The 23,477-nt window shown below is 36.7% G+C and overlaps 3 protein-coding genes and 1 long non-coding RNA gene across 14 annotated transcripts; 2 read left to right on the top strand and 2 right to left on the bottom strand.

Moving 5' to 3' along the window:
- The first annotated feature begins 1,506 nt into the window (after positions 1 to 1,506).
- On the top strand, positions 1,507 to 3,984 carry LOC121743192. 3 transcript variants are annotated; one of them, XR_006038226.1, is made up of 4 exons: positions 1,512 to 3,008; positions 3,081 to 3,140; positions 3,351 to 3,460; positions 3,711 to 3,984. It is a non-coding gene; the product is annotated as an uncharacterized LOC121743192 (long non-coding RNA). The 3 variants fall into 3 exon arrangements; XR_006038225.1 differs by having other exon boundaries at positions 1,512 to 3,140; XR_006038224.1 differs by having other exon boundaries at positions 1,507 to 3,460.
- A 2,356-nt stretch (positions 3,985 to 6,340) lies between these two features.
- On the top strand, positions 6,341 to 8,353 carry LOC121744050 (protein NRT1/ PTR FAMILY 2.7-like). 2 transcript variants are annotated; one of them, XM_042137491.1, is made up of 4 exons: positions 6,341 to 6,464; positions 6,550 to 6,764; positions 6,849 to 7,372; positions 7,459 to 8,353. In XM_042137491.1, the coding sequence occupies exons 1-4, from the start codon at positions 6,395 to 6,397 to the stop codon at positions 8,243 to 8,245; spliced, it is 1,596 nt and encodes a 531-aa protein (XP_041993425.1). In that variant the 5' UTR covers positions 6,341 to 6,394; the 3' UTR covers positions 8,246 to 8,353. The 2 variants fall into 2 exon arrangements, with proteins under 2 accessions (XP_041993425.1, XP_041993424.1); XM_042137490.1 differs by having other exon boundaries at positions 6,550 to 7,372.
- Positions 8,354 to 8,529: 176 nt separating this feature from the next.
- Positions 8,530 to 19,421, bottom strand: LOC121744289 (V-type proton ATPase subunit a1-like). 8 transcript variants are annotated; one of them, XM_042137771.1, is made up of 19 exons: positions 19,288 to 19,417; positions 17,508 to 17,672; positions 16,215 to 16,259; positions 15,639 to 15,761; positions 15,440 to 15,547; positions 14,373 to 14,486; positions 14,122 to 14,295; positions 13,841 to 13,978; positions 13,295 to 13,402; positions 13,094 to 13,201; positions 12,840 to 12,988; positions 12,521 to 12,674; positions 11,394 to 11,554; positions 10,482 to 10,688; positions 10,220 to 10,403; positions 10,049 to 10,132; positions 9,621 to 9,817; positions 9,483 to 9,542; positions 8,530 to 9,082 (listed from the first exon to the last, which is right to left on the bottom strand). In XM_042137771.1, the coding sequence occupies exons 2-19, from the start codon at positions 17,646 to 17,648 to the stop codon at positions 8,878 to 8,880; spliced, it is 2,460 nt and encodes an 819-aa protein (XP_041993705.1). In that variant the 5' UTR covers positions 17,649 to 17,672; positions 19,288 to 19,417; the 3' UTR covers positions 8,530 to 8,877. The 8 variants fall into 8 exon arrangements, with proteins under 8 accessions (XP_041993705.1, XP_041993712.1, XP_041993706.1 ...); XM_042137778.1 differs by lacking the exon at positions 17,508 to 17,672 and adding an exon at positions 18,321 to 18,401 and having other exon boundaries at positions 19,288 to 19,331; XM_042137772.1 differs by lacking the exon at positions 19,288 to 19,417 and adding an exon at positions 17,806 to 17,913.
- On the bottom strand, positions 18,955 to 22,260 carry LOC121744290 (arogenate dehydratase 2-like). Its single transcript, XM_042137779.1, has 12 exons — positions 21,942 to 22,260; positions 21,786 to 21,853; positions 21,550 to 21,642; positions 21,041 to 21,241; positions 20,884 to 20,964; positions 20,683 to 20,778; positions 20,515 to 20,592; positions 20,336 to 20,425; positions 20,185 to 20,252; positions 19,910 to 19,991; positions 19,716 to 19,790; positions 18,955 to 19,433 (listed from the first exon to the last, which is right to left on the bottom strand). Exons 1-11 carry the CDS (start codon positions 22,189 to 22,191, stop codon positions 19,731 to 19,733), a joined length of 1,167 nt encoding a protein of 388 aa, XP_041993713.1. The 5' UTR covers positions 22,192 to 22,260; the 3' UTR covers positions 18,955 to 19,433; positions 19,716 to 19,730.
- Positions 22,261 to 23,477: the final 1,217 nt, after the last annotated feature.

Genomic DNA, 23,477 nt, shown 5'->3' with positions numbered 1-23,477 from the left:
TTGATCCCTAAATCCATGAACTTTAGCCAAATTTTACTATTTTCCACAAATTTTAAAATTGGTTTAGAAATTTACTTTTATGTCATTATTTACTAATCCATCCGTCCCACTTTAGGAGTCCTGATTTACCATTTTTTGGTGTCTCACTTTAAGAGTCTCGGTTAGAATATTCCATAAATGGTAATAGGTCTCACATTCCACTAACACTTGTCCCACTCACATTTTATTATAAAACTAATATATAAAAGTATAACCTACATTTCACTATCTTTTTTCACCAACTTTCCTCTATATTTCTTAAAACTCGTGTCGAACTCAAATGGACTCCTAAAGTGGGACAGAGGGAGTACATTATTTACGCATGATATGGAATTAGTGTCATTATTTACTTTTATATCTCAACTATAAAAATTTGTATAAGAGCATCCACAACGGTGATCTCCATGGAGGGTTGGCCTATCCCGGCGAGACAGGTCGCGAGGGGATGCGGTTGTGGTGAGTCCGTCGTAGAGGGTCGCCCTCCGCAGAGGGCATTTCCCGGTGTGGCCGGTCACGCGCCTGGAGGCTGGAGCGACGTTGTGCTCCCCCAGCGCGGGGTGATGCCACTTGCCCTTCCGCGAGCGGCGTCGTTTTTTAAAAAATATACACAAAAATAAAATTTTCTCACTTTCCAAAATATTACTGTTTTTTAAAAAAATTTAACATCCAATTCATCCATAAATAATCTATAAATACCTCATTTATCACCCTTCTTCCCTCTAAAAATTTTCATTTGCATTCTCAATTCAAGAAATGAATCATGAGGAAGTTGTTCGGTTGATTGCAAGCAGAGTTAGAACAACAAGAGTATTATCAACAGTATTACGCTAGCCTAGCTGCCGCGAACCCGCTGTCGAGACACTGCCGCTACATCCATCGTGATCGGGTGGAAGCCGTCCAAAGGCTCGTTCGTGATTATTTCTGCAAGCAACCACGATCCCGGAGGATTGCGCCCTGTGTTGTTTCCGCATGCACGAGACTTATTTAATATAATGACATTTTTAATATAAATAGTATTTTTATAATTTGAATATGAATATAATGTATAATTGATATTCAAATTGGTTGGGGAAAAAATAAAATAAAGAACAAAAAAAATTGTAAGACCCATGAATAATTAAAGGATGAGATAAATTGTTGCGAGTGTAATCTAACTAATGGAATAAAAATGGTTAAAAATGGTGTGGAGCCATGAATAGGACAATAAGAGATGTATTGACGTGGATGCTCTAACAATGTCAGTAAACTATATTACAAATGTCAACAGAACAATGGTGGATATTCTAAAATATCGATTCACCAATACAATACTAAATTCATAAAATAGATGAAATTTGAAGAATAAACTTTCTCTCGGTTCTGTGTTACATGAAGAATTCATAAGAAAATAGATTGAGCGTCGATTATGAGATGAAATTCAACCTCAAACTAAAAAAAGGTATTATATTTTGTTTTTATTTTAACAGATTGATCACATCCCTCCTGATATATCTATATCTACATCCTGTCACAGCATCTCTCTTAGACTCTCACTCCATTTTGTTTTTTCATATATCTCTCTCAAATCCAATTTATTTTTTCATCTCTCTCTCAAATCCATTTTGTTTTTTCATATCTCTCTCGAATCTTTGCTTAAGGTTGATATTAGCACACAATCGACTCTGATTTGTGATTGTTCTGGTTACGCGTCTGCAGGGGAACTTGGAAGGGAAGGTCAATTTCTTTTCCTTTTTCGGATCCGCTCGCTCTGTATTGTACTTGTATTTCAGAATCCTAATTCAATAGTCATCATGCTTTTCTAAATGAAACAGAGTTTATCAAATTCAAGCCACATCCACGTTTTGATATATTATCAAATTCAACCCAAATTTTCTTTAATTTGCACTATTTTTCAACTGATTAAAGTACAAAAATGTCATTTTTCACTTTGTTTCATTTTTTGACATTTTCACTTTGTTTCGTCATTTTTACTTTGTTTCATTTTTATTTACTACAATGACTTTCTTTCTCTCTAAGATTGGGTCTGTGCGAATGTATGAGAGAATGTCGCTGAAAGAGCAAAAGCAAGAATCAATATCTACAAATGCAACATGGAGTAGAAAAGGTGTAAGGGAAATGGGATGCGAAGCCATGATGATGTGAAAAAACACTCGAAGGATGTACACCACATTGTTTCTGGTAGAACCTGCAGGGCATGTGGAAACTACATCGAGGAGCTTTCTTGCAGAAGTTTTCACCCTTGTCTGATGAGTCTAGGAAAGTTTCCTCTAGCCCTTCTTTAGGGACAAAAGGTGATTCGCTCACCCCAGGCGCCCCCATAACCCGGCCCGACATCGCTATGGAGGGGTTCAAACACGGTACCTCAGCGGCCCATTAGGTGGGAGGAACTTACACTGGTAACCAGCACACAAGGAGCCACCACAGTGGTGAAACTCCCACACTGCGGCTGCCAGCATTCGATCCTGTCTGCTTAGGGACAATCTACCACCCAGGAACCAACTGAGTTAAGCCCGTGCGGGCATCCTCTAGCCCTTCTTTGTTTGCATTGTTTGTTACCCGACATGTCTGGCGGCCTAGTAGTATTCTGAAAACTTATTCTGATCTCAGAATATGTCAAGACACTCAACAAAGACCTTACTATAGGTTTATCTTACTATATCGAGGTGAATGACCTTTTACAAGGTGTTCAGGTTGAACATATAAATGAGACACAATGCAAGAAGATTTATTTGATTGCTAAAGAGCAAACAAATGATTTAGAGTAAGCATATTTGGTCTTTCTTGTGTATTGTTATTGAATTTATTAACAATTGACACTATACAAGTTTTCCTTCCATGGAAAGAAAATACTGTAAAGGTCTTCCTTCAATTGCATAATACTTCCATCAGGAGAAAAAAATACTCTAATTTATCCTTTCTTGCCAACCTTCAGTTGGCACTGGTCAAACCCCATTTATCTTCCAATAGAGGTAATTGTTTGTCGACGTGTTATAGTTAATTCTCTTAAGGCTTTTTTAATGTAGTTCTTTTTGACCTATCAGTATTGTAAGATTGTTCTGGGGTAGAGATACTTCCATCATAAAGACAGTTCAATCATAAAGGTAAGAACTCAAAATGATGATTGTCATCTTTATATCTTGCTTAAAATACTTATTTGCGCAGGTAGCTAAAAATAGTGCGTATAACGAAATTGCCTTTGTGAAGAAATTTAATATTAATGTTGGGATATGATGGCGTCTATATAGGCACGATTGTTGTCTCCGCCTGTGGTATGATGCTAATAAATATTTATTGTCATTTTCATATTTCAGGGATTGTAATATTCCATTTTCTTAAAACTTGACAACTACTATACCACGAAAGCACTAGTAAAAGTATCCCGATGGTTCCAAAGGAGGGAGAGTAGAGTGTGCCTAATTTGGTAAGATACTTTTGTATTTATGTTTGAGTCCCATGTTATAGCCATATAACTAATCCTTGGATTTCTAGGGGTTGAACATGTACGTAGGAAATGTTAAGTATTGTGTTTATATAAGCTTTTCGACCATGAATAGTCAAGGGATTGCCCCTTTAATAAGTAACCGACACCCATTTGTCGCCGTAAATGGATGGTATGGTCTTGCTCTACTAATTAATTTTTTGTTATCTAAGGCAATTCATCATTGTTTTAGGAATTTAATCCAAAGCCAATTGCTCATAAACTGAAAGCTCATGGCCCGGTCGAGATGCACTTGGGCCACAACTGCAGCTGCTGTTGCTCGTGCGGGAACCTGTGTTGCAAAATAGTTGCATTTATAAAGTCAACAACAACTCGGAGAATTTCATATCAACTACTGAAAGAAGAAAGGATATAGTTATATAAATGTCAATATCCGTTTCTTTAGTGAGATAACACTGCTATATCATTTTTCCCTTACATATAAATCATGAAACTGGACTTATTCATCTTCAAGTTTCATTTTTTCTCCAAGAAATTTATCACATTGGAGGCATCAAAGGCCATATCAACATATTGGCAGACGATATTGGGCATTTTTAATATTAAATAAAAGAAATAGAAATAGCCTCAAGCCCTATAACCAACTAAAAACAATCAAATTGATTGTCTTATGATATAAATGGCCGTATATCAGATATACAATGAACAATCTTAATACTTCAAAAATAGTGCATTCTTTGATCAACTAAAAAGCACTTAAAATATAGAGTAAACTACAAAAATGGTCCATGGACTATGGGTTTATCTCGCTCATAGTTCCTGGACTTTAAAAATATCATCAGTAGTCCCTGGACTAAGAGTTTATTTTGAAATTGATCCTTCTGGCTATTTTCCACCCGAAAATCCTTTTGGGCTGCTGGGCAATTTTGTCTTTTCACATTTTTAACTTTTTTCAATCTGATACTCCCTCCGTCCCATGTTACTCGCACTTTTCATTTTATGCCATAAATTTGTGATTGATTTTTTTTATAATTAAATTAGAATTTGAAGTGTAATGAGACATAACTTAATAAAATGGCTCTTAACTTAATTTAACATATTAGTTAAATACATTAATTCTAACTTAAACTAGAAATAATGTAAGTAGTTTGAGACGAGCCGAAATAGAATAGTGCAAGTACCATGGGACGGAGGGAGTATTATTTCAATGGTGTAGCAGATTTACTATAGTAGATTTACTATTTTACTCTTTTACTTATATTTTATCTACTATGCATTGAAATACGTTGGATTGGATAGTATATGTATTTTAACATGACCCTATATAAATATACGTAGTAGTATGCATAAAAAAATGAGGTTCCATCGTTTCTCCCAATCCAAGCTAATTTGGGAGAATCCAAGTTAGCTAGGTCCCAGTCCTCCAACCCCCAATTGCTTAACATCGAGTTGGTCAAGCAAGTGCAGACATTGCTTTTGGATGAAAACACGAAATCATCGTAATCCTTTGGATAGTGGAGGTTGTCGTTTCCTAACGTGTATAGGTTGCCGAAGGGGACCCACTCGTGGCTGTGGCCGGGGGCAGTCGTACGGGCGGAATGACAGCACTCGTCGTCGGGGGGTGTGGAGAGGATTAGCTTGGAGACAAGGGCTCTGCTGGTGCCTGGTTCGAGGTTGAGCTCGGGTTGGGGAGGGACTGGATTGGGGGGCTTGATGTGGCGGCGTTGGAGAGGAAGAGCTCGTTGTTGCGCTGGTTCATTAAGGCTAGCCACTCGTGGGAGGACCCGACCACCTTTGTATTGTCGTCGGGAGGGTTAGAGAATTTTTATAATAAGTTAGGATGACTATAAATACAGTAGAGTTGTAGTATCATTTTGCATAAGTTTGAAATAAAGTGTTTTTTTTTTAATTTCTCCACTTCATCATTAATTAATATATAGATTAATTAGATCTCTAATTAACCTGAAAAAGGCAAACCCCACTATACTTTTGAATCCATTTCTTAGGGACAAAGTGAAAGAATTGAATTATTGAGGAACCATGTTTTTTTGGTAAAGCATGCAAAAAAATAAAATAAAACTACTCGCCTAACATTTTTGGATTTGAATTAGGTATAGGATTTTTGTTACCTGTAAATCACAATCAAATTTAAAATTGACATTGATTTTAAAGCAGTAATTGGCAATCAAGGTTATAGATATCAATACAAAGAAGGCAAAAACATATAATTATAGTATGAATTTGATTAATTCTTACGTGCATTGAATTATAAAAATGGCCTCTAAACAAGTGTATTTGCATATTTTCAATACGTAATAAAATGAAATATCACTAAAGGTATCTATCTGATCATAATCACATTCGATGTATTGTTCCACTATTTTCCCTTTTTTCTCCTAATGACTATTTTGGTACTCCATTATTTATATCTCTCTCATCTCTCTATCTATGATCTATCTCTCTTCTTTGTTTCTCTATTTATTAAATTTGACTTCTCTAATTTCTCCCTTATATTTTATATAATGTCTCCATTTTTTATTTGGATTTATTTCTTCTCATTAATATATAACAAAGCTAGACCTATTTTACAAAATTTTATATGCATTATTATACATAGATAATCGTATAATTAATGTGATACTCTATCTATTTATGTATTATTACTATAAATTCTTGTCTTGTATCCAATATAAAAATAAGGCAATTTTTTTAATAGAATAATGCTAAGACAAAAAAATAAAAAAAATAAAAAATGATCCATACACTTTTATTTTGCAGTTGACTCTTACTAAAAGAGTAATTAGCATATGACAAAGTACAATGCATGCTTACCTTTCGATTCCCTCCTCATAAAGTTCAACCTTCAACATTGAAAAAACACTGAAAATAAAGAGCAACAACTTAGAGTGGGAACTGATGGAGAGTGAAGCACCTTCACTTCTGCGCCGTGCTCGCGGCGGATGGATCACATTTCCTTTCTTCATAGGTTCTTTTTCCTGTCTCTTTCAATAACACCAACTCAAGCTAGAGCCATTTTTACAAGTTTGATTTTTTTTTTTGTGGAAAAACAGCAACGGGTGGTTTGTTGGCACTGTCATCTGGATTAAGCGTCAACCTTATTACATTCTTGAAAGATGAGTTCCACTTTGAAGATGCATCTGCTGCTAAAATCACCAACTATGTCAATGGAACCTTGGCTTTCATCCCTATCTTTGCTGCAATCATTGCTGATTCATTTGCTGGCTGCTTTTCTGTCATCTGCTTCTCCTCCTTCATCTCTTTGCTGGTATGTTTCAATTTTTTATTTCTCTCTCCTTTTTTCATAAATCATAAAAAAAGGAAGAGATCAACATTTTCAAGAATTATGCAGGGGGTAGTGCTGTTGCTTCTATCTGCAACTGTGAGCCATTTGAGGCCTCCTAGTTGTGAAAAGGGTTCCATTTTCTGCAAGCATCCAACGCCTCTTCAAGCCGGCCTTCTGTACCTCAGCTTGGCTCTTCTCTCTGTGGGAGACGGAGGCACGCGCTTCACTCTTGCATCCATGGGAGCAGATCAGCTAGACACCACAAAACATCAGGGGATATTCTTCAATTGGTACCTTTTCACACTCTATGTGGCAAACTTTGTGAGCGTAACGGTCATGGTATACGTGGAGGAACACCTAGGCTGGGGCTGGGGTTTCACCATCTTCACCATGGCCAATCTGATTGGTTTGGTGGTCTTCCTCTGTGGCACGAAATTTTATCGCTTTGTCAAGCCCACTGGCAGCCCTTTCAAGAGCTTGGCTTGTGTCATCGTTGCCGCCATCAAGAAAAGGAAGATGTCTCTCTCACCACAAACTGGAGATTATCATCATGATGGAGATGGTTTCAACTCTCCCACGCCATTTTTCAAGTAAGTTTATTATCACATGATATGCTATATAATTAATTACTACTAGCTCTATATGTAGTTTAAACTATATTTGGTTAAAATTGTAGGTTCTTGAACAGTGCAGCGGTCAAGAGTGAAGAAGAGTCTAGTTCAAAGATAGTGAATCCATGGAAATTATGCACAGTGCAACAAGTTGAAGATCTGAAAAGGCTAATCAAGATTGTGCCAATATGGATTAGTGGTTTGATACTGTGTATACCTATAGCAGTGCTGATGAGTTTCATGATCATACAAGGCAAAACCATGGACAATCGTCTCAACTCTCATTTCAAAATCCCAGTTGCTTCAATCCATTTGTGTTCGCTCATCGGAACCTGTGTCACGATACCGTTGTTAGACCGCCTTGTATTCCCGCTCTGGGTAAAGCTCGCTCCCGCTAGGCCTCCCACGCACCTGCAACGCATTGGGATTGGCCACATCATCACTATAGTCAGCAACATTGTTGCGGCACTTGTGGAGGCAAAGAGACTAAGGGAGGCGAGATCGCGTGATCTCAGAGTGGTTCCTATGTCGTTGTTGTGGCTGGCGCCACAGCTAGCCATTGTAGGAGTGTCGGAAGGGTTCCATTTTGCCGGACAAGTTGCATTCTGTTACCAAGAATTCCCAGCTTCGTTCAAGACCACTGCAACTGCTGTCGTTGCTTTGACTGTCGCAGGGGGCTACTATTCGAGCAATCTTGTCATCGATATTGTCCAGAGTGCCACGGAATGGTTGCCCAACAATATAAACAACGGGAGACTGGACAATGTGTATTGGTTGTGCAGTGGGATAGGAGCATTGAATCTGGTGTTCTATCTTGTGTGCGCATCTTCCTACAAGTATCATAAATCTTAAAATTGTTAGGGTTGGTTGATCTGAGTCATGTTGTAATAAAATATTCAAACATGTATTGATTTTGTTGCATTATTGGTGTAATGGATTGGTTGATCTCAATAATTCAAATTACTAAAGCTAATAAAAGTTGGTTTTTATCACGCAAAGACCACTCTTAGTTATCAAATAAGCTCTGCACACACAGACTGATAACTGAGGCGTCTGAGCAAACAGCTAAACCATCCAATGTTATCCAACTATTGCCATTACTGTAATACTGATGAATATTGATTATTTCAAACAGGTAAAGAATCAAAAGTGGCATATCATATAGCACACGCAGTGACTGTTGTTTATGAAAGTTATGTATGGCTAGGCTAGCAAGGAGACCCATTAGAACGAACAAAATACAGACAGTTTACGCACAGAGAAGTGTATAACTCCTTCACACTAGGAGGATATGGTTTACACGCACACCTTATAGATAGACATAGACCATTGCATCTATACTCTTGAGCCTATGTATGTATGATGTTGAAAATCGAGAGCTTGTCAGTGTCCAACTCTACACTCAGAAGGCGCACCAAGAGATTTCATCTTCCCCGCTGCTACCTCCTCATAAAAATGCCAAATAGACGTGGAAGTGAGAGCTTCTAATCTTCACCATCATTCAATGCAGGAAACAAAAAGGGTTCAAATTTGTAGCCATCGCCGCTGTAGAACTTATTCTGAAATTCCACCCAATGAAGACGCAGGGCATGGAGGAAAGCACTGAGTGTCTCCATCATGAGTAGTATAAATGCTGTGGCGAAAGCAAAAACTGCCAGACCCACCAAACGAATAACCAGACTGTCATACCTGCATTCAGTAACATTTGGCCAAAAGAGGAATTTTTTGTTAGCATGGTATAGAACCTTCATCTCAGGTCATGCAAGGCAACCATTTATATGCCAAGAATAAAAGGGTAGTTGATCAGAAGCAAAAATTTGGGTAGTACTAGTATTTTTTTGTCCTTTTCATGTCAACTAACTTTACATAATTAGCATGAAGCATAATTGACTAGAAATAGAAATTAACCCCAGAAATGCGAAAATAACATAGATATTCTCCACAGCAGCTAAAGTTCAAATGCAGAATGTCTTTGAGAAAGCCAAAACAATATCGAAGGGAGGTTTCATTAACAATGCAAGGAGTCTATTGGAGTCAAAGGGCATCAATAATTGTACAATGCTTTGGGCCCATTGATAAGAAAACTTACCCCCACGCAAGAAGGAGGACTTTTTCGTAGAAAACAGTCGATAACTCCGAGTGGGCCAAACTGCCAAAATACAACAAAAACGGATTACAAGATTGATAGCCAAGATGGAACTTAACTACATGATGGAATTGATCCTACCTCAAAGCCCACAGCCGGAGATATGACGCAGTATTTGATACTGCACCAAGTACAAATTCGATGGTGTGTATCATTTGATGCACAAATACCTCGGTAAAATCAAATTCCTCAGGGTCCGATTGGCTTGCAGAATCATATTCCCCGTCAGTATAGATGTCTGAGGTTTCAAGACTCTGATATGTTCGGCCGTGAAATCTCTTAGATACACACACAAAGGGCAAAGTCAATAATTATTTCAATGCCATCAGGACACAAAGCGAAAGATGATATGGTAGAAATCTATCATAAAAGAAATGAAAGTAAATTTAGACGGGCAAAAGTAATATAACCGTACAGGTGCAATTATAGAGCAGAGTTTCCACAACCATCTCCCAGGATAAAGGAGCTAAAGAGAGATACACGGCAGAGCTAAAAACATTGGGGAGTACCTCAGAGTGGAGTCTCTTCAAAATATAAGGTTTTGGAAAGAGCATCCATGGAACAGCAATACCAGCCAAAAGCAACAATATAACCTACAAATAATGTAAATTAGTAAATACCAGCCTATGTATACATTATATACAATGTCACCAGTAACATAAGATTTATAGCAAGCATGCCTGGCAAAAGCTCTGACCCCAAAACAGCTGGTTTTCACCTAAGTCTTCCAAAGGACTTAAGAACATGTAAATCATCACATGATAAAGGTCTGCTTTAGAACCAGTACACCATTTTGTAATGATGAGAAGAGAAAGATACCCAAACAGACTGTTAAGGAAGATCATTTGAGGTACAAACTGATACCTGGAAAGAGAGTTGAATAAGTTTTTGGCTGTGAAAGATTAGGAGTTTTTGAAAAAAAGAACAGTTGAGACAACATACTTAACATCAAGCAAGTTGCGAAAGTGGCGAGCATTAAAATAACTTAGGACGATTCCTAAATTCATTTGTGCAATGCCGAACAAAATAGACATTTTCATTTTCAAAGAATTTAAGAAAGGCAGCTCAGAACGACTTCCACGCCAACTTGGATCCACGCCAAATGGATATGTGTCTTGATATTTGACTAAACCAATAGAACGAGATTCACTGTCAAGGCGGGAAAGAGAGAAACAATGTTAGTTATACATTAACAAATTAAAATGACAGGCAAGAGTACTAAAACGCATCAGAAAAATGTAGATAAATAGACAGGTATAGTTGACACTAAAATGGAACAGTACGAAAACCAGATTGGTTAGTGTTAGCGGAGAACATAGGATATAACCCTGCAATAATACAGACTTTTTCATACTAAATATAGAATATTAGAAAAGATTTATGGTTCATAATTTTAACTTGTCCAGTGAAAAGGCCCAACGCCCAAATGATTTCTCATTAATACAATAGTAAAATGAGCTTATAGAAAAAGTTTGGGTGCCCATGTAGTACATCTGTACATGTGTCAGTTTTCTAACTTGAAGATTCTATAGAAATATTATAATACTGTTTAATCTCAGGAACAAGATAATGAACCAAATTCCATTGAAAACACATAGACAGCAAAGGTTACTTATTTCGAGTACTTATTATGAACTTCTATGTTTTAGATGGAATAGAAATAATTCAACTGTGGAAGTGAAGGAAGATAGCTATAGAATACACCAATTTCAAAGCCAATCAGACCATTAAAGGAGCCCGAGTGAGACTTCCTATATTCTTGTGCATTATGTCCCATACCACTATAAATTCGAAGGATTTATTCAATCATTCCTACATAAACCTCATCAACAGTAATCAAACACTCATTCTTACCTGCATGTAGCATCCCGGCATCTATAGGCAGAGCTTCCAAATATGTTAAAAGGAACGGAAAAAAATTCGTTGTATATCAAGCCACAATAAATTGAAAAGAGAGACATCAGGAGGAGTACATATCGACCACCAAATAGCATCTCCATGAAGCTTCCAAGTTTCTGAAGGAGATGAACAATTAAGATATGAAAAACTGAAAGAAATGAGAGCAAATAGATTGGTGGAGTAAACATTTTGTTATAATAAATAATTTAGCATATACAGTACACAACACATAAGAAAGTAAAAGTTTAATTAAGATGACCATCTCGTCCACTCATTAGAGAAGAGATTTTACTCTGTACGAATTGTATATATTTACTCCAGAAATGGAACTCATATTGGGTTTTAGATATAGCATCTCTGACATGGTATTCTATAGCTGAAAAAACTTGGTTACTTTATTCCTGTTTCTATCCATGATGAGAAGTTGATTCAAGTTGTTAAATTTTCTTCTGAAACATTAATTTTAAATCACCTCAAGATATCATGAAAATACACAGCCATTGAGCTAAATGACCAAGGCCATGCAACTTGTGCAAGTACTTCTCAGAACCAACTACTCCTTTATAACTTCTTTGCCTTTTCTTTCGAGTAAAATTATACACAAATATATCAATCTCTAAATTAATCAAACACGAGCAACCTAACATTTCCTTCTAAATACAATTCCTTCCGACATAAATTTTCAGAAGCAAAGATCATGATTAATTATTTAATTCACATAACATAGCAAGCAAGCATACTTTTTGTATTGAGGCTAATCTCTGCCAACTCCCTCAAGAGAAAATGATTACCAAATTATGGGGCATGTTCAAGAATATAAACCAATGTAAAGTAGTTTGATTATAGATAGTTTGATTATAGACTTCATGAATTCATGAACTTTAGAATCCAACAAAACAATAATATCTTCAGCTTAGTTTGTTGTATCACGGAAACCTGAAGTAAAATTAAATGCACAACAGTAGCACGAAAATTCAAATAGCCAATGAGAAAGGATATAAAAATAGCAAAATTGTGTCTGCAAGTGCAAATATATAGTTGGAAAACTCATGCTATGGAAGCTCCAAAAGTAGATGGCATACTTGAGATCCAAGTTTCTTTTCACGGACAATTAGAATCAGCGCCCCTAATAGCAAGCATATACCATGACCCCAGTCCCCGAACATCACAGCAAAAAGAAACGGAAACGTAATAATTGAATAAACTGCAGGGTTCGCCTCCTGGTATTTAGCAACACTGCCAGATAAAGGTGTGCATCAGAAACACAGAAACTAAAGACAACGGTGTTACAGTGATATTGGTAAATCCAATTATTCAACAAAACAAAACTAGACAGAAATGAAAGATATAAATAAGAAGCTGATGTCATAAAAAAGATACGGCTCAAACACGCTGGCTTACCCATATGCATTTACAATTTCTTGATATGCATATGTGAAATTGTTGGTTTGAAAATATGTTGGAGGAGACTCAACTGAGTCCTTCACGTGAAAGATTATATCAGCTTGTGAATTACTATCACATGTTGCACGTAGCAGAGCTTCCTGTATCTGCAATATGTAGCCAGATCTCACCCCTTTCAACAAATGTTATACTGGATGAAGCGCGCCCATTACTTCCACAAACAAACAAAAGAGTGTATATAGTAGAAGTACCTTAGTTTTAGCAAAGATAGGACACCAACCCTCACCCACCAAACACTTCTTTGTGACATCAAAATTCAGCATATTTAATGTGTCATAAACAGCCTTTTCCCTTTTCACCTAGAGAGAGAAGTCAAGAAATTAAATTAGTTTGCATACTAACGCATCAATGATTTTCAAACTTAAACAGAAACTATAGCAGCTCAGTCCTACCATGTTCATCCACTTGGGGAGGTGAAATCCAATGGATGTCAAAACCTTATCTCGATGACAGAGGCCAGCCTCTAAGGTTGTCTTCAGATCAGACAGGTGTGATAGAACCTGACAAAGGCAAAGAGATGCTGTCAAACATGTAGTTACGGGAACATCATTTCAAACAGTCCACTTTAAAGACTGCTGTCTGCTGTTGATTATTAAGAGTTCCTGAGCCAATGGTTGATTAAATTGAAGGTTTTAATGCAACATGAAGTTACATGGGGCTGGAGCTAGATGGCTACTTATATCTCATGGGATCTAGTTTATCAGGAAAAATGCACAGTACTTTTGTTCATCTTCTTACTCTGCATGAGAACTATACCACAATTTTAGCCAAATAAGAGGAGTCTCAATGGGACTGAGCCCTCAAGCGTATTGAATGAAGTACGAAACTAGAAATTATATTTATATATCTATATTGCCATAACAAGAATCACAGAAAGGCATATATGTGTTTCTTTTCTATGTGTATAGAACACAAAAGCAATCCAGTTACAAACATACCTCTTGAGTTATATGCCTCCGCTTGGTCATTTCTTCTGGAACAGGATAGCAATTTGCACCAAAAGCTTCACAAATTTTCAGAATTTTTATTCTCACCTGTTCCCCTGAGAATGATACCACAAAAACTGTTTTCTCAACCTGCAGATGCAAAACCAAACAGTAAATGTTCAATCTATTGTTCAGAAATAACATGCCTGAGGCTTCCTTTCATGGCTAAACTTCAACATTCAAATTAGAAGTGCTAAATATATTCTTCAAAAATAAAAATAAAGAAACAATACCATCTCATTAGTTGCAGGATCCAGGATTTGGTCATAAGCTGGTGCCTGATTGAAAAGCATGTTTCCCCTTGTTGTACGAAAGAGCATCCTCTCAAATCTTAGAACTTTCGATTTAGGGATGATACCACTAATAAATCCCACACCACACTGAGTAGAAGGTCCATTTAGAATCTCCTGAAAATTAGAAAACCTACCTGAATACAATAACAAAACTGATTCATAATGTACTCAAGCCTTATTGTTCTTCATACCTGATCCAGCAGTGACGAGGTGTCTGCATAATCATCACTAATATGGACATTGTCATTTAATTCTGTATCCTGGGCTGTCATAGGACTCTCACTTAGTAAAAGGAGGTCTCCTGCCTAGAGTTACCATGTTTTTGAGATGAATGGAATCTTGTATTGCACAAATATGATACCACGAAACAGAAAAACAAAAACAGAGTAGACTATAAGGTGATGGAGGATAGGAAGAATATTTAATCTAATTGATGAGCCAATACATCTCCAGTTAACATTTAGATTCAGTCCGACAATGAAAACTTTGCCTCCTGAAGTTTTAGAATGATCCTGGTTTTCATACTTTTTGGTAATACTATGCTATTTTCTGCCTTTAGTTGGATGGTTAAATGCATGTCTCATACTTCTATGATCTTTTCCTATATGGAAGTGGCAATAGTCTATTGGAAAACAGGGCTTCAGAATTTGATTAAGTGAAATCATGCCATCATGATGATGTGGTATTTCTCCTGATAAAACTAGTCAATTACAAGTAAAAAATTATTCAACGACTACAATGATATAAACTTTTTGTCAGGTCCATAATTTCAAGTACAAATTGATGCCATGTATCATAAACAAAAAGTAACAGAACGTAATGTTGCCTTCACTGATATGCCAATCTCTGAAGAATAAAAGTAACCACGTGAGGAAGTGCGGTGTTAGACACTCAAAATTTTCTACTCCTTTTGTCCCACCATAAGTGGCATTTATATCTTATTGAGCTATCCCACTTTAAGTAGCCTAGTCCAATAAAAGAAACCTTTTATACATAAAAAAGTTATGTCAACTTTGGTGGACCTACCACTTAACACACAAAATACTTTCTTAATCTACTGCCAAAACAAATAAGCCACTGTCAGCGGGACGGAGGGAGTATTAATTAGAATAGTAAATATTCAAAGTACTCCATATTGTTTACAAATATTTATCCTAATTCCTAAAACCTTAAGAGTACCAAACTAAGAATCTTTAAAGGAAGGCATTTTTTTATTGACAAAGAAAAGAACATAAACATCCATAGTTTGATAATGTACCTTCTGCAATACCATCTTAAACTCAAGCAGCTCATTGTATGTCCGCTGCAGTTTCTCACTATTAGCATTCATTTCACTTAACCCATGCTCATGCTCAGCAAGTTGAATCTAAGATCAGTATACACAACTATAATAAGCAACAGCCGGAGCATCAGAAATATTGATCTGTAGATGGTGATTAGTGACAAAATGAACAGACCTCTAATTCTTCTAAATCAGTATCAGATTGAGAAGATGAATTAGAAGATGGTGTCAAACAAGCTTTATGTATCTGATCCTTGATAAACCGTAGTTTTCGGGTCATCTCAGCACATCTTTTAACCTGTGGATTGGATTATATACCAGAAAGTAAATCTTGAAAAGCAAGAATGGTAACTCATTAAGAAATAATTACCATCAAATGAGCATAAGAACATAATCTACATTGAAGTTCCTAGTAAAAATTCCTAGTTACAGAAATATGATGGAGAAATATTTCACAGTTAAAGGAAGTATGTTGATACAATAAATTAGTGTATTCCAACTTTTAATTCCATAAAAAATAGATTGATCTATATGGATACTAAATGGTTTGTATATATTTTCACTAAGAACTAACAATAAATAAGAAGTCCAATTGACCAAATAAGAAAATATGGTCTTAGCTGTTAATAGTGACAGAAACATGAACAAATGTGTTTTGAATCTCCACAGTGACATTCAAAGTTTAAGAAATAAAGTTGATTGACAATGTATCTCCCAAAAATATATAATCAATAGCATTTCACAGCCATACCTGATTAACAAATGTTCTCTGAAAAGGGCTTTTCTCATCATTTAACTGCAATTTAGGAAAACATCCAAGATTGTTGTTAAAATATAAGCATCCATAAGCTGAGAGAAGAATTTTATCAATGAGTCAAATAGATATTCGAGTAGATATCCACAAAAGGATTGCAGAAGCATTCCATGAACATAAAATTTTGATACAAGTGCCAATACGTTGTCTAAAACTATAACAAAGTGTCCAATGCTAGATGAAAAAAACTTCAGCAAAACGAATAGGACTTTCTTCTTTTTTCTTAGCAGCTGCACTCCATCTCAATACAAAGTGACAAATTGATTATGAACCTGAGATTTATTTGCAGTTTAGTATCTGAATTAATGAGACTTGGGAGAGGTTTTGCAGTCTAATGTGGACACAATCACACAAATGCACCAAAATCAGTCAAAATATTGTTTGTGACAGTGACTTATTTTGACCCGTGCAGCAGATGCAGGCCTCTGCTTGGCTAAAGAGGCCAAGATGATGTGACCGTCCAAAGAAGTAACAGGAAAGGGAAAGAGGCTTCCATGTTAGTTAACACCATCGTGAAGCTTAGCATATCCCTCTGTTTTAGTTACACCGATTGTGGACATGCACGTGTCGTGGAGTCGTGGACATATTGTAGAGTACTCCTTAGTGTGTACACTTGTAATAAGCACCTTGCATAGGTTTCAGCTAAGAACACACCCACCCCTTAATTTGTTACTGAAACTCCCATAAAATTAACTCAACTCATTTTCTTCCTTTGCGTTCTTGTGGCAATCTGAGTGTGTGAACAGTTATAGTCTCAAATGTACTAGAATGATTCATCCAAACAATCTCAACCAAATTTGCTATCGGGAACTTCAAATCCAACTCTCCAAATTCTTAACTTAAAATAAAATTAGAACACTAAAAAAGGGGGATAAATGAAGCTCGGTTCATTTCATAATGGACTCTATGACAATCAATATTCACACTCTTCTGCATAAAAATGCAGATATAACTCAAATCCTTCAGGATAAAGTGCAGCGGCCTTAATTGCTAGAAGCAGGAGGCAAAATAATCAGACAAACCCCCAATGCAAGAGATTATGTTACATTTAAACTCCCTCGGAGTGATGTTACATTTCCTCCAATCAATCTCCGCACTCTTTTAGGCATTCTCCACCAAATTCAAAAAATCAAAAAAATGAGGAGTAATAATTGTAGTTACTAAATAGAAGAGTAACAATTCGTCCAGTAGAATGTGAGTGAAAAAAAACAGAGAGAGATCTGAGCGTACGTCGCGGAATTGCATGAGACCGAGCTGGCCGAGATAAGAGATAGCACGGTGAGCAGACTCGACGGGTAGAATGAGCTGCACGAACATCATCTTCTCGGAGCGCATTAGATCCATGGTCGGTAAATGTTGGATGTACTCCATTTTTCATCCACCGCCAAAACAGACCTATTAAGCAGCACTCGGATCAACCAACTAACAAGTGCATTTGTGTGAGAGAGGTGATGAAGAGGTTTTGCGTCGGTTTAGACGTTTAGTGCGAGAAATGTGAGGAATGAGAGTGTCGGTGATAGATGTCTACTTGTGTTTGTGTGTATGCGCGAACGCTTAGTAGCAGTATGTTAAGTATCGGCGGTGGCAACTGCAACGGGTGGTTTTTCTGGTCGCTTTTGGGGGTTTACTTGTAAATCTGTGGAGAAGAATCCTTGTCCAGGGTCAATTTGTCAATTCCAATCATTTTTTCATTTTTACTAGTAGTAAGACGAGATTGTATGGAATAGCGTTCAAGTGCAGAAATATTTATTGCTGTATTTGTATTTTAGGAAACGCACGCAATGAAAAAGACCTACTATTAAAAAGAAAATTATACTCACTTTAAATGGATGAAATAAGTACTCCCCCTCCGTCTCAAGATATTAAACTCGTATACTATTTTTGGGTGTCTCAATATACTTGAGTCATTTCTATTTATGGTAAAAATCTCATTTATTACCAACCCCACTTACACCACTAAACAATACCTCCTAAATTTTTGTGCTAAAAGAAATGAGTTTAATATCTTTGGACGGAGGGAGTATTTGAGATTTGGATTCTCACCAGCAAATATTTTATATTTGTGTTTTGGTAAGATAGGAATGCCTGTATGTCCTTTTCATAGTCTCCACAAATCGTTTCATGCTTGGTTCGCATGACACATGTCGAAATAAGTTTTATATAAGATTAATAGAATAAGAGAGATATAATATTTAAAATATTATTAAAAAATAGAGTTCATTTATAAAAAGGAGAAATTTAATAAAGTATAAAGAGGTTGCTTTTTTAATAATCTAAATAGAAAAACTATTGGTATTAGTTGTGAGTCAAGAGAATGAGTACATTTAGTAATGAGCAAGTCAACTTATTACGAGAAATCATATTGTTGGTTTGAAATTTGAATAAATTATTGATATAATTGCTTATTTAAGTGGAAGGTGTGTAAAGAAAAAAATTGTGCATGTTCAATACGGTGAAATAGGCGAGGCAAGTATAAATTGTAAATGATGCCATATCAATCCTTACAGTATTTTAAAATCGATACATGATGTCACTAATTTGATAAGAAGAGTATAGAAGTAAGACTTAGAAGATAGAATGAACTCTGAACGGGTAAAGTTGGGAATTTTCTTAAATCAACAATTGTTCAATAATGCCCATTAAATTGAAGCACCGACAAGTCTTTAAAGAAAAAATGTGAGAGAAAAGGAGAGTATGTTTCATTAAAGATTATAGAGTCAAACACGATATTCCAAAATTTCTGAGCGAAATAAAATATATTATCTGCAAGCATAGCTCCAAACTGACGGTATGAAATTAAGATTTTATCGGACATCATTTTACTTGAAGCTCACTTTATTAACCAAAAAGTTGTAAAAAATGAAGAAATAGATGGCTAACAAACTTTAAAAAAAAACATAGAGATTAACTTGTGGAGAAGGTGTGTGGTGCAATTTGTTGAATAACTCTGTAGTGTAAAGGAGAAAATTTTGGGGGGTGGGGGAACAAACCAAGCCGCGTGCGTACTTACATCAGTAGATAAAAGTGAATCGGTGAAGCTGCAACTTGTGCAAAGTGCGGCATTATTTGTGCTTTCTCTAGCATCTCTAGTACTTCAAAACTGTATATGGGAGCCCGGCCGAAGAATATAAATTGTTACCCTCCAATCTTGAACTCCTGCATCATTGTTAAGAAGTTAGAAACCCAATTAGGTTTTGTTTTCAAGTCTTGCTTTTCTTTGACTATATTTTGTTATTGTTTTCAATCTACGTCGATCCCAGCAAATATGATACAACAACTGCAGCTTTTCATTAGGAAGTAAAATTAGTCCTTAGTTTGTACTTTAAAAGTTTTATCACTTAGCTAAGAACTCACTCAAATAGACTAAAGTTATTCACTAAAAATCAAATGTAAAGCAGTTGAAAAGCATACAAGTTTCACAAATATAAGGTGCCTTACAAAAATACAAGGTAGCTATGGAAGGCCATTGTCTGCAGGGTAACCACCAAGAACCCTTATAAATGTTGCAAACTCCTGCCAAGATTAAACATCGTAAGGTTTATACATAAGAAAATAACTGAAACCTAGACATTGGGGTGTAGCACTGAAAAAAGGGGAAAAATTGCAGGCAGAACATTAGGGGTTGCACATACCTTCAGATGACCTAGAGCATTTTGAGCTCTTTCATCTGCCATGGATGCTTCAAAATCAACATAGAAAAGATAGGGAAAGCATCTGCATGCAAGAATGAGACCATCTGATTACACACAATTAATCTAGGGAAAACTATCAATTGAACTCTGAAAACAGTAATTGGATGATTTATGATAATAGCAGCAGAACTTGCGTTGAATTTAATTTTTCATCAAATAACCTGAAAAACTTAAAATATTAGCCCGGAATCACACCAGTACTGCAAAGCACTTACTTAGGAAAGCCAATGGAATTGTCATCTGATGTTTGTAGAGTCCGCTTTGGCAGTGGACGGCTTTCAATCTAGTATCAGAAAAAGATAAGTTGCAGTAGAGGCATACACAACAAAGTGTAAAGATATTCCGGGAGGCCAAAGACAAACTAACCTTGGTGAGATTGATATTCCTCATAGCAAATACGGCTAGTGCCTTGAAAAGCATCCCAGGACCTTCCTCTAATGAGAAAACTATACTTGTCTGTGAAAGTAAATAATGAATGATTAGGTTGGTAGGTTAGAGGAAAATATGTGTGATGGGAAATTTTTTTTGAAAAAAGGAATTCTAACCTTGAAAGGTTTATCGGTGCCTGGTATGATAGGCTCCCTAGCCAGCATAAGGAATCGAGTCACATTATCAGTATCATCCTGGAAAGACAAGGTAGACAAACGACAGTGTTTCCAATCTGTAAGAAAATGGTTGTGCAACACATGTATATATAATATCTACAAACAAACCTGAATGTCCTGAGCAAGTACATCAAGACCATAGATCTTAGCAGCAGTTAAGCTAGCAACTGCCCCGGCATCTTTTAGTTCATGGAAAGCAACATGCTGGGGAGGGGAGGGGGGGAGTTAGGCACATAATAAAGTAGAATGCAGTTACTCGTAAAATTAAATTACAATCAGACTTTAACAAGAAAAGGCAAATCATACTACCTTTGCTGCACCAGCAGTATCATCCACAGCTTCCCTAACCAGGCCCAGCTTAGTTAAGGTGTTCTCACACTGTGCAAGAGCCTGCAGTATCAGGAGTTACTGACTGTAAACTTTGTGTTGCAGAAACAATAACCTGGTTTCATTGGGCTTGAGATACCTGCGGATGGCTTAGAACCCTTGTTAGATTTTCAATCTTGATCCCGGGATTAGCTAGTAAGCAGTGACGGACTGCAATTTTAACTTCTCCAACAATATGCAACCTATGTCGGAGTAGAAGATCATAGTTCCTGTGTATACTGCCTCCCAACGAATTTTCTATAGGCAAAACCGCTCTATCAACAAGCCACCTCTCTACTGCCTGTAGTAGCAGTAATTAAAAACAAGATTTCAGCATTCAACAGAAATTTGAAGACAGCTTATCATCACCATATCTTCAAAAACTTGTAAATATCAAAAGCATATACTATAATCTGATGAATGGAAATGTCATAATCAACTTCAATTCAACAAATAACGCACATCATGAAATTGATAGAAATTACAATTCACCAAATAAGTTATAAGGCACATCATAAAATTGATAGAAATTACAATTCACCGAATAAGGCACAGCATAAAATTGATACTAGTAATTAAAATTCACCAAATAAGGCACAAGACACTGACTTGAAAAGCTGTGTCGAATTGTTCACATGGTACTGCCTCGCAATTCGGATAAGCCTTCTCGGCTGCAGACTCGCTGTACGCACCTCGAACGCCCTTTGAAAATATATAACCGAAATCAGAACCATATTCTCTCTCGTGGCGCAGGCGATGGTCAATTCTCATTGGAATTTATGCAATTACATGTTGTACCGCAGCTTTCATGCAGATAATTTCAGAAGGAGGAGAAGGAGAAGAACCTGATAAGCGACGCGGAGACGAGGCCCTTCCGCCGCCAAGTTCGACAGCTGAGCAGAGGTCAAAGGCCCTGAAACAATCAGCAATTCAAAAGTAATCAATCGAAATTATATCCTACAATATCGGGGTTCAAATAAGATGAAGATAATGAGATGTACGAGGAAGTGACGGGAGAGAGTCTCTGGAATTGAACTCGTAAGGGGAATCCTGGACGAGCTTGTGCAGGTCGATTGCCTGGGTTTTGTTGTCATTGCTGCTTTTGCCACTACTAGAGCTAGAGGCGTGAAAATGGAAGTTGCGATGGGATTTAATACGTCTGAGGGAGAATAATCGATTACGGTTAGAGGTAGGGTTATGGATTCCGGAATTAAGGGGGGTGATTGGGGATCGGGATGTGTTGGCCGCCATTGTCGTCGCGGCGGACAATTTACAAATCACAAGTAGTTTACAGAGGAAACGTCGATATGTTTTGCTTCGGTCAATTCCGAAATTTTAAAAATCCAACAATATACAACTATTAATTTATATTTATCCTTCCATCGGCCTCATATTAATTTTGATGTGAAATTACTAAAATAAAATAATTAAAAGAAATTTGGGTAAAATAAAAAAAATAATTATAAAGATAAGAGAGTAAAAATGTTACTAGTAAAATAAAGTTTTAGCAGACAAATCAAAATTGAAATATCATAAGACTATATTTTTTATATATGTTGGGAAGACTCCCTCAGTTCCTCATTAATTGGCACTTTTGATTAATGGGTCCTACATTCCATTAACTTATTTCAATAACATTATATTATAAAACTAATATATAAAAGTAGACTTATATTTTATTAACTTTTTTCATTCATTTTCCACTGTATTTCTTAAAATTCGTGTCAAGTTAAATGGTGACAATTAATAGGGGACGGAGGAGGTAATTATTAACTTGATTGAAATTTGATTATAAGAGTATCTCCAATCCTTGAAATTAAACTCAAACTCATTTTAGCGTAAATATCACATTAAATATGATTTTATTTCAACAATTTACGCTAAACTCAAACTTAAAATAATATTCTCTATTTATGCATTTTTTACTGTTTTGTTTTAGATGTAAACCTAAAAATAAGTATTTTTACTAAAAAATAAAAAAATGAAATTTGTTTTAGAGTACCATTAAAAAAAATTAATTGTGTATCGTATTTTATGTTGTAAGAGCATCCACAATAGCGCTAGCGCACCGCCTAGCCGAGCGCCGGCGCTAGGCGGTGCGCTAGGCGAACTATTTCAACCGCCTAGCGCTCGGCGGTTCCGCGGCGCTAGGCGGTGCGCTAGGCGATCCGCTAGGCGCTATTGCAGCGTCCGGATCGCCTAGCGCACCGCCTAGCGCGAATTTTTAATTTTTTTTTTTATTACGAAACACTATATATACGCGACTTGCCTATCATTTTCATTCGCACCACTTGTATTAACGAGTACTCTCTCTATCTAAATTTATGTACAAGATTAACAACGGTAAATGGATCTCAACAACGAGCCTACTTCAGGGAGTAGCGGATCTCAAACTCCCCCGATCCCCGTGGGTAGTGGATGGAGTCAGATGCACCCGAGTCAGATGCACCCATACTACAACATGTACCCGTGGCAGCAGATGATGCCCAGGATACCAGCGGGGGGGAGTCCGCCGGGGGCGTTTCCGGCGATGTCGG

This window comes from Salvia splendens, chromosome 8, assembly GCF_004379255.2.
Source record: "Salvia splendens isolate huo1 chromosome 8, SspV2, whole genome shotgun sequence".
NCBI classification, from domain to species: Eukaryota; Viridiplantae; Streptophyta; class Magnoliopsida; order Lamiales; family Lamiaceae; genus Salvia; species Salvia splendens.
Note: the sequence above shows the minus strand (reverse complement) of the source record. Positions and strands in the feature narration are given on the sequence as shown.

Coding starts and splice junctions, on each gene's coding strand:
- LOC121744290 (XM_042137779.1), bottom strand. CDS start 22,191: ATGGCGGCCAACACATCCCGATCCCCAATCACCCCCCTTAATTCCGGA. Junction 20,965..21,040: donor GGGTTCTAAGCCATCCGCAG/GTATCTCAAGCC, acceptor CTGATACTGCAG/GCTCTTGCACAGTGTGAGAA. Junction 20,253..20,335: donor GGAATATCAATCTCACCAAG/GTTAGTTTGTCT, acceptor TTCTGATACTAG/ATTGAAAGCCGTCCACTGCC.
- LOC121744289 (XM_042137771.1), bottom strand. CDS start 17,648: ATGGAGTACATCCAACATTTACCGACCATGGATCTAATGCGCTCCGAG. Junction 16,260..17,507: donor GTCTCATGCAATTCCGCGAC/GTACGCTCAGAT, acceptor CCTAAATTGCAG/TTAAATGATGAGAAAAGCCC. Junction 15,548..15,638: donor CTGATTTAGAAGAATTAGAG/GTCTGTTCATTT, acceptor TACTGATCTTAG/ATTCAACTTGCTGAGCATGA.
- LOC121744050 (XM_042137490.1), top strand. CDS start 6,395: ATGGAGAGTGAAGCACCTTCACTTCTGCGCCGTGCTCGCGGCGGATGG. Junction 6,465..6,549: donor CACATTTCCTTTCTTCATAG/GTTCTTTTTCCT, acceptor GTGGAAAAACAG/CAACGGGTGGTTTGTTGGCA. Junction 7,373..7,458: donor TCTCCCACGCCATTTTTCAA/GTAAGTTTATTA, acceptor TTAAAATTGTAG/GTTCTTGAACAGTGCAGCGG.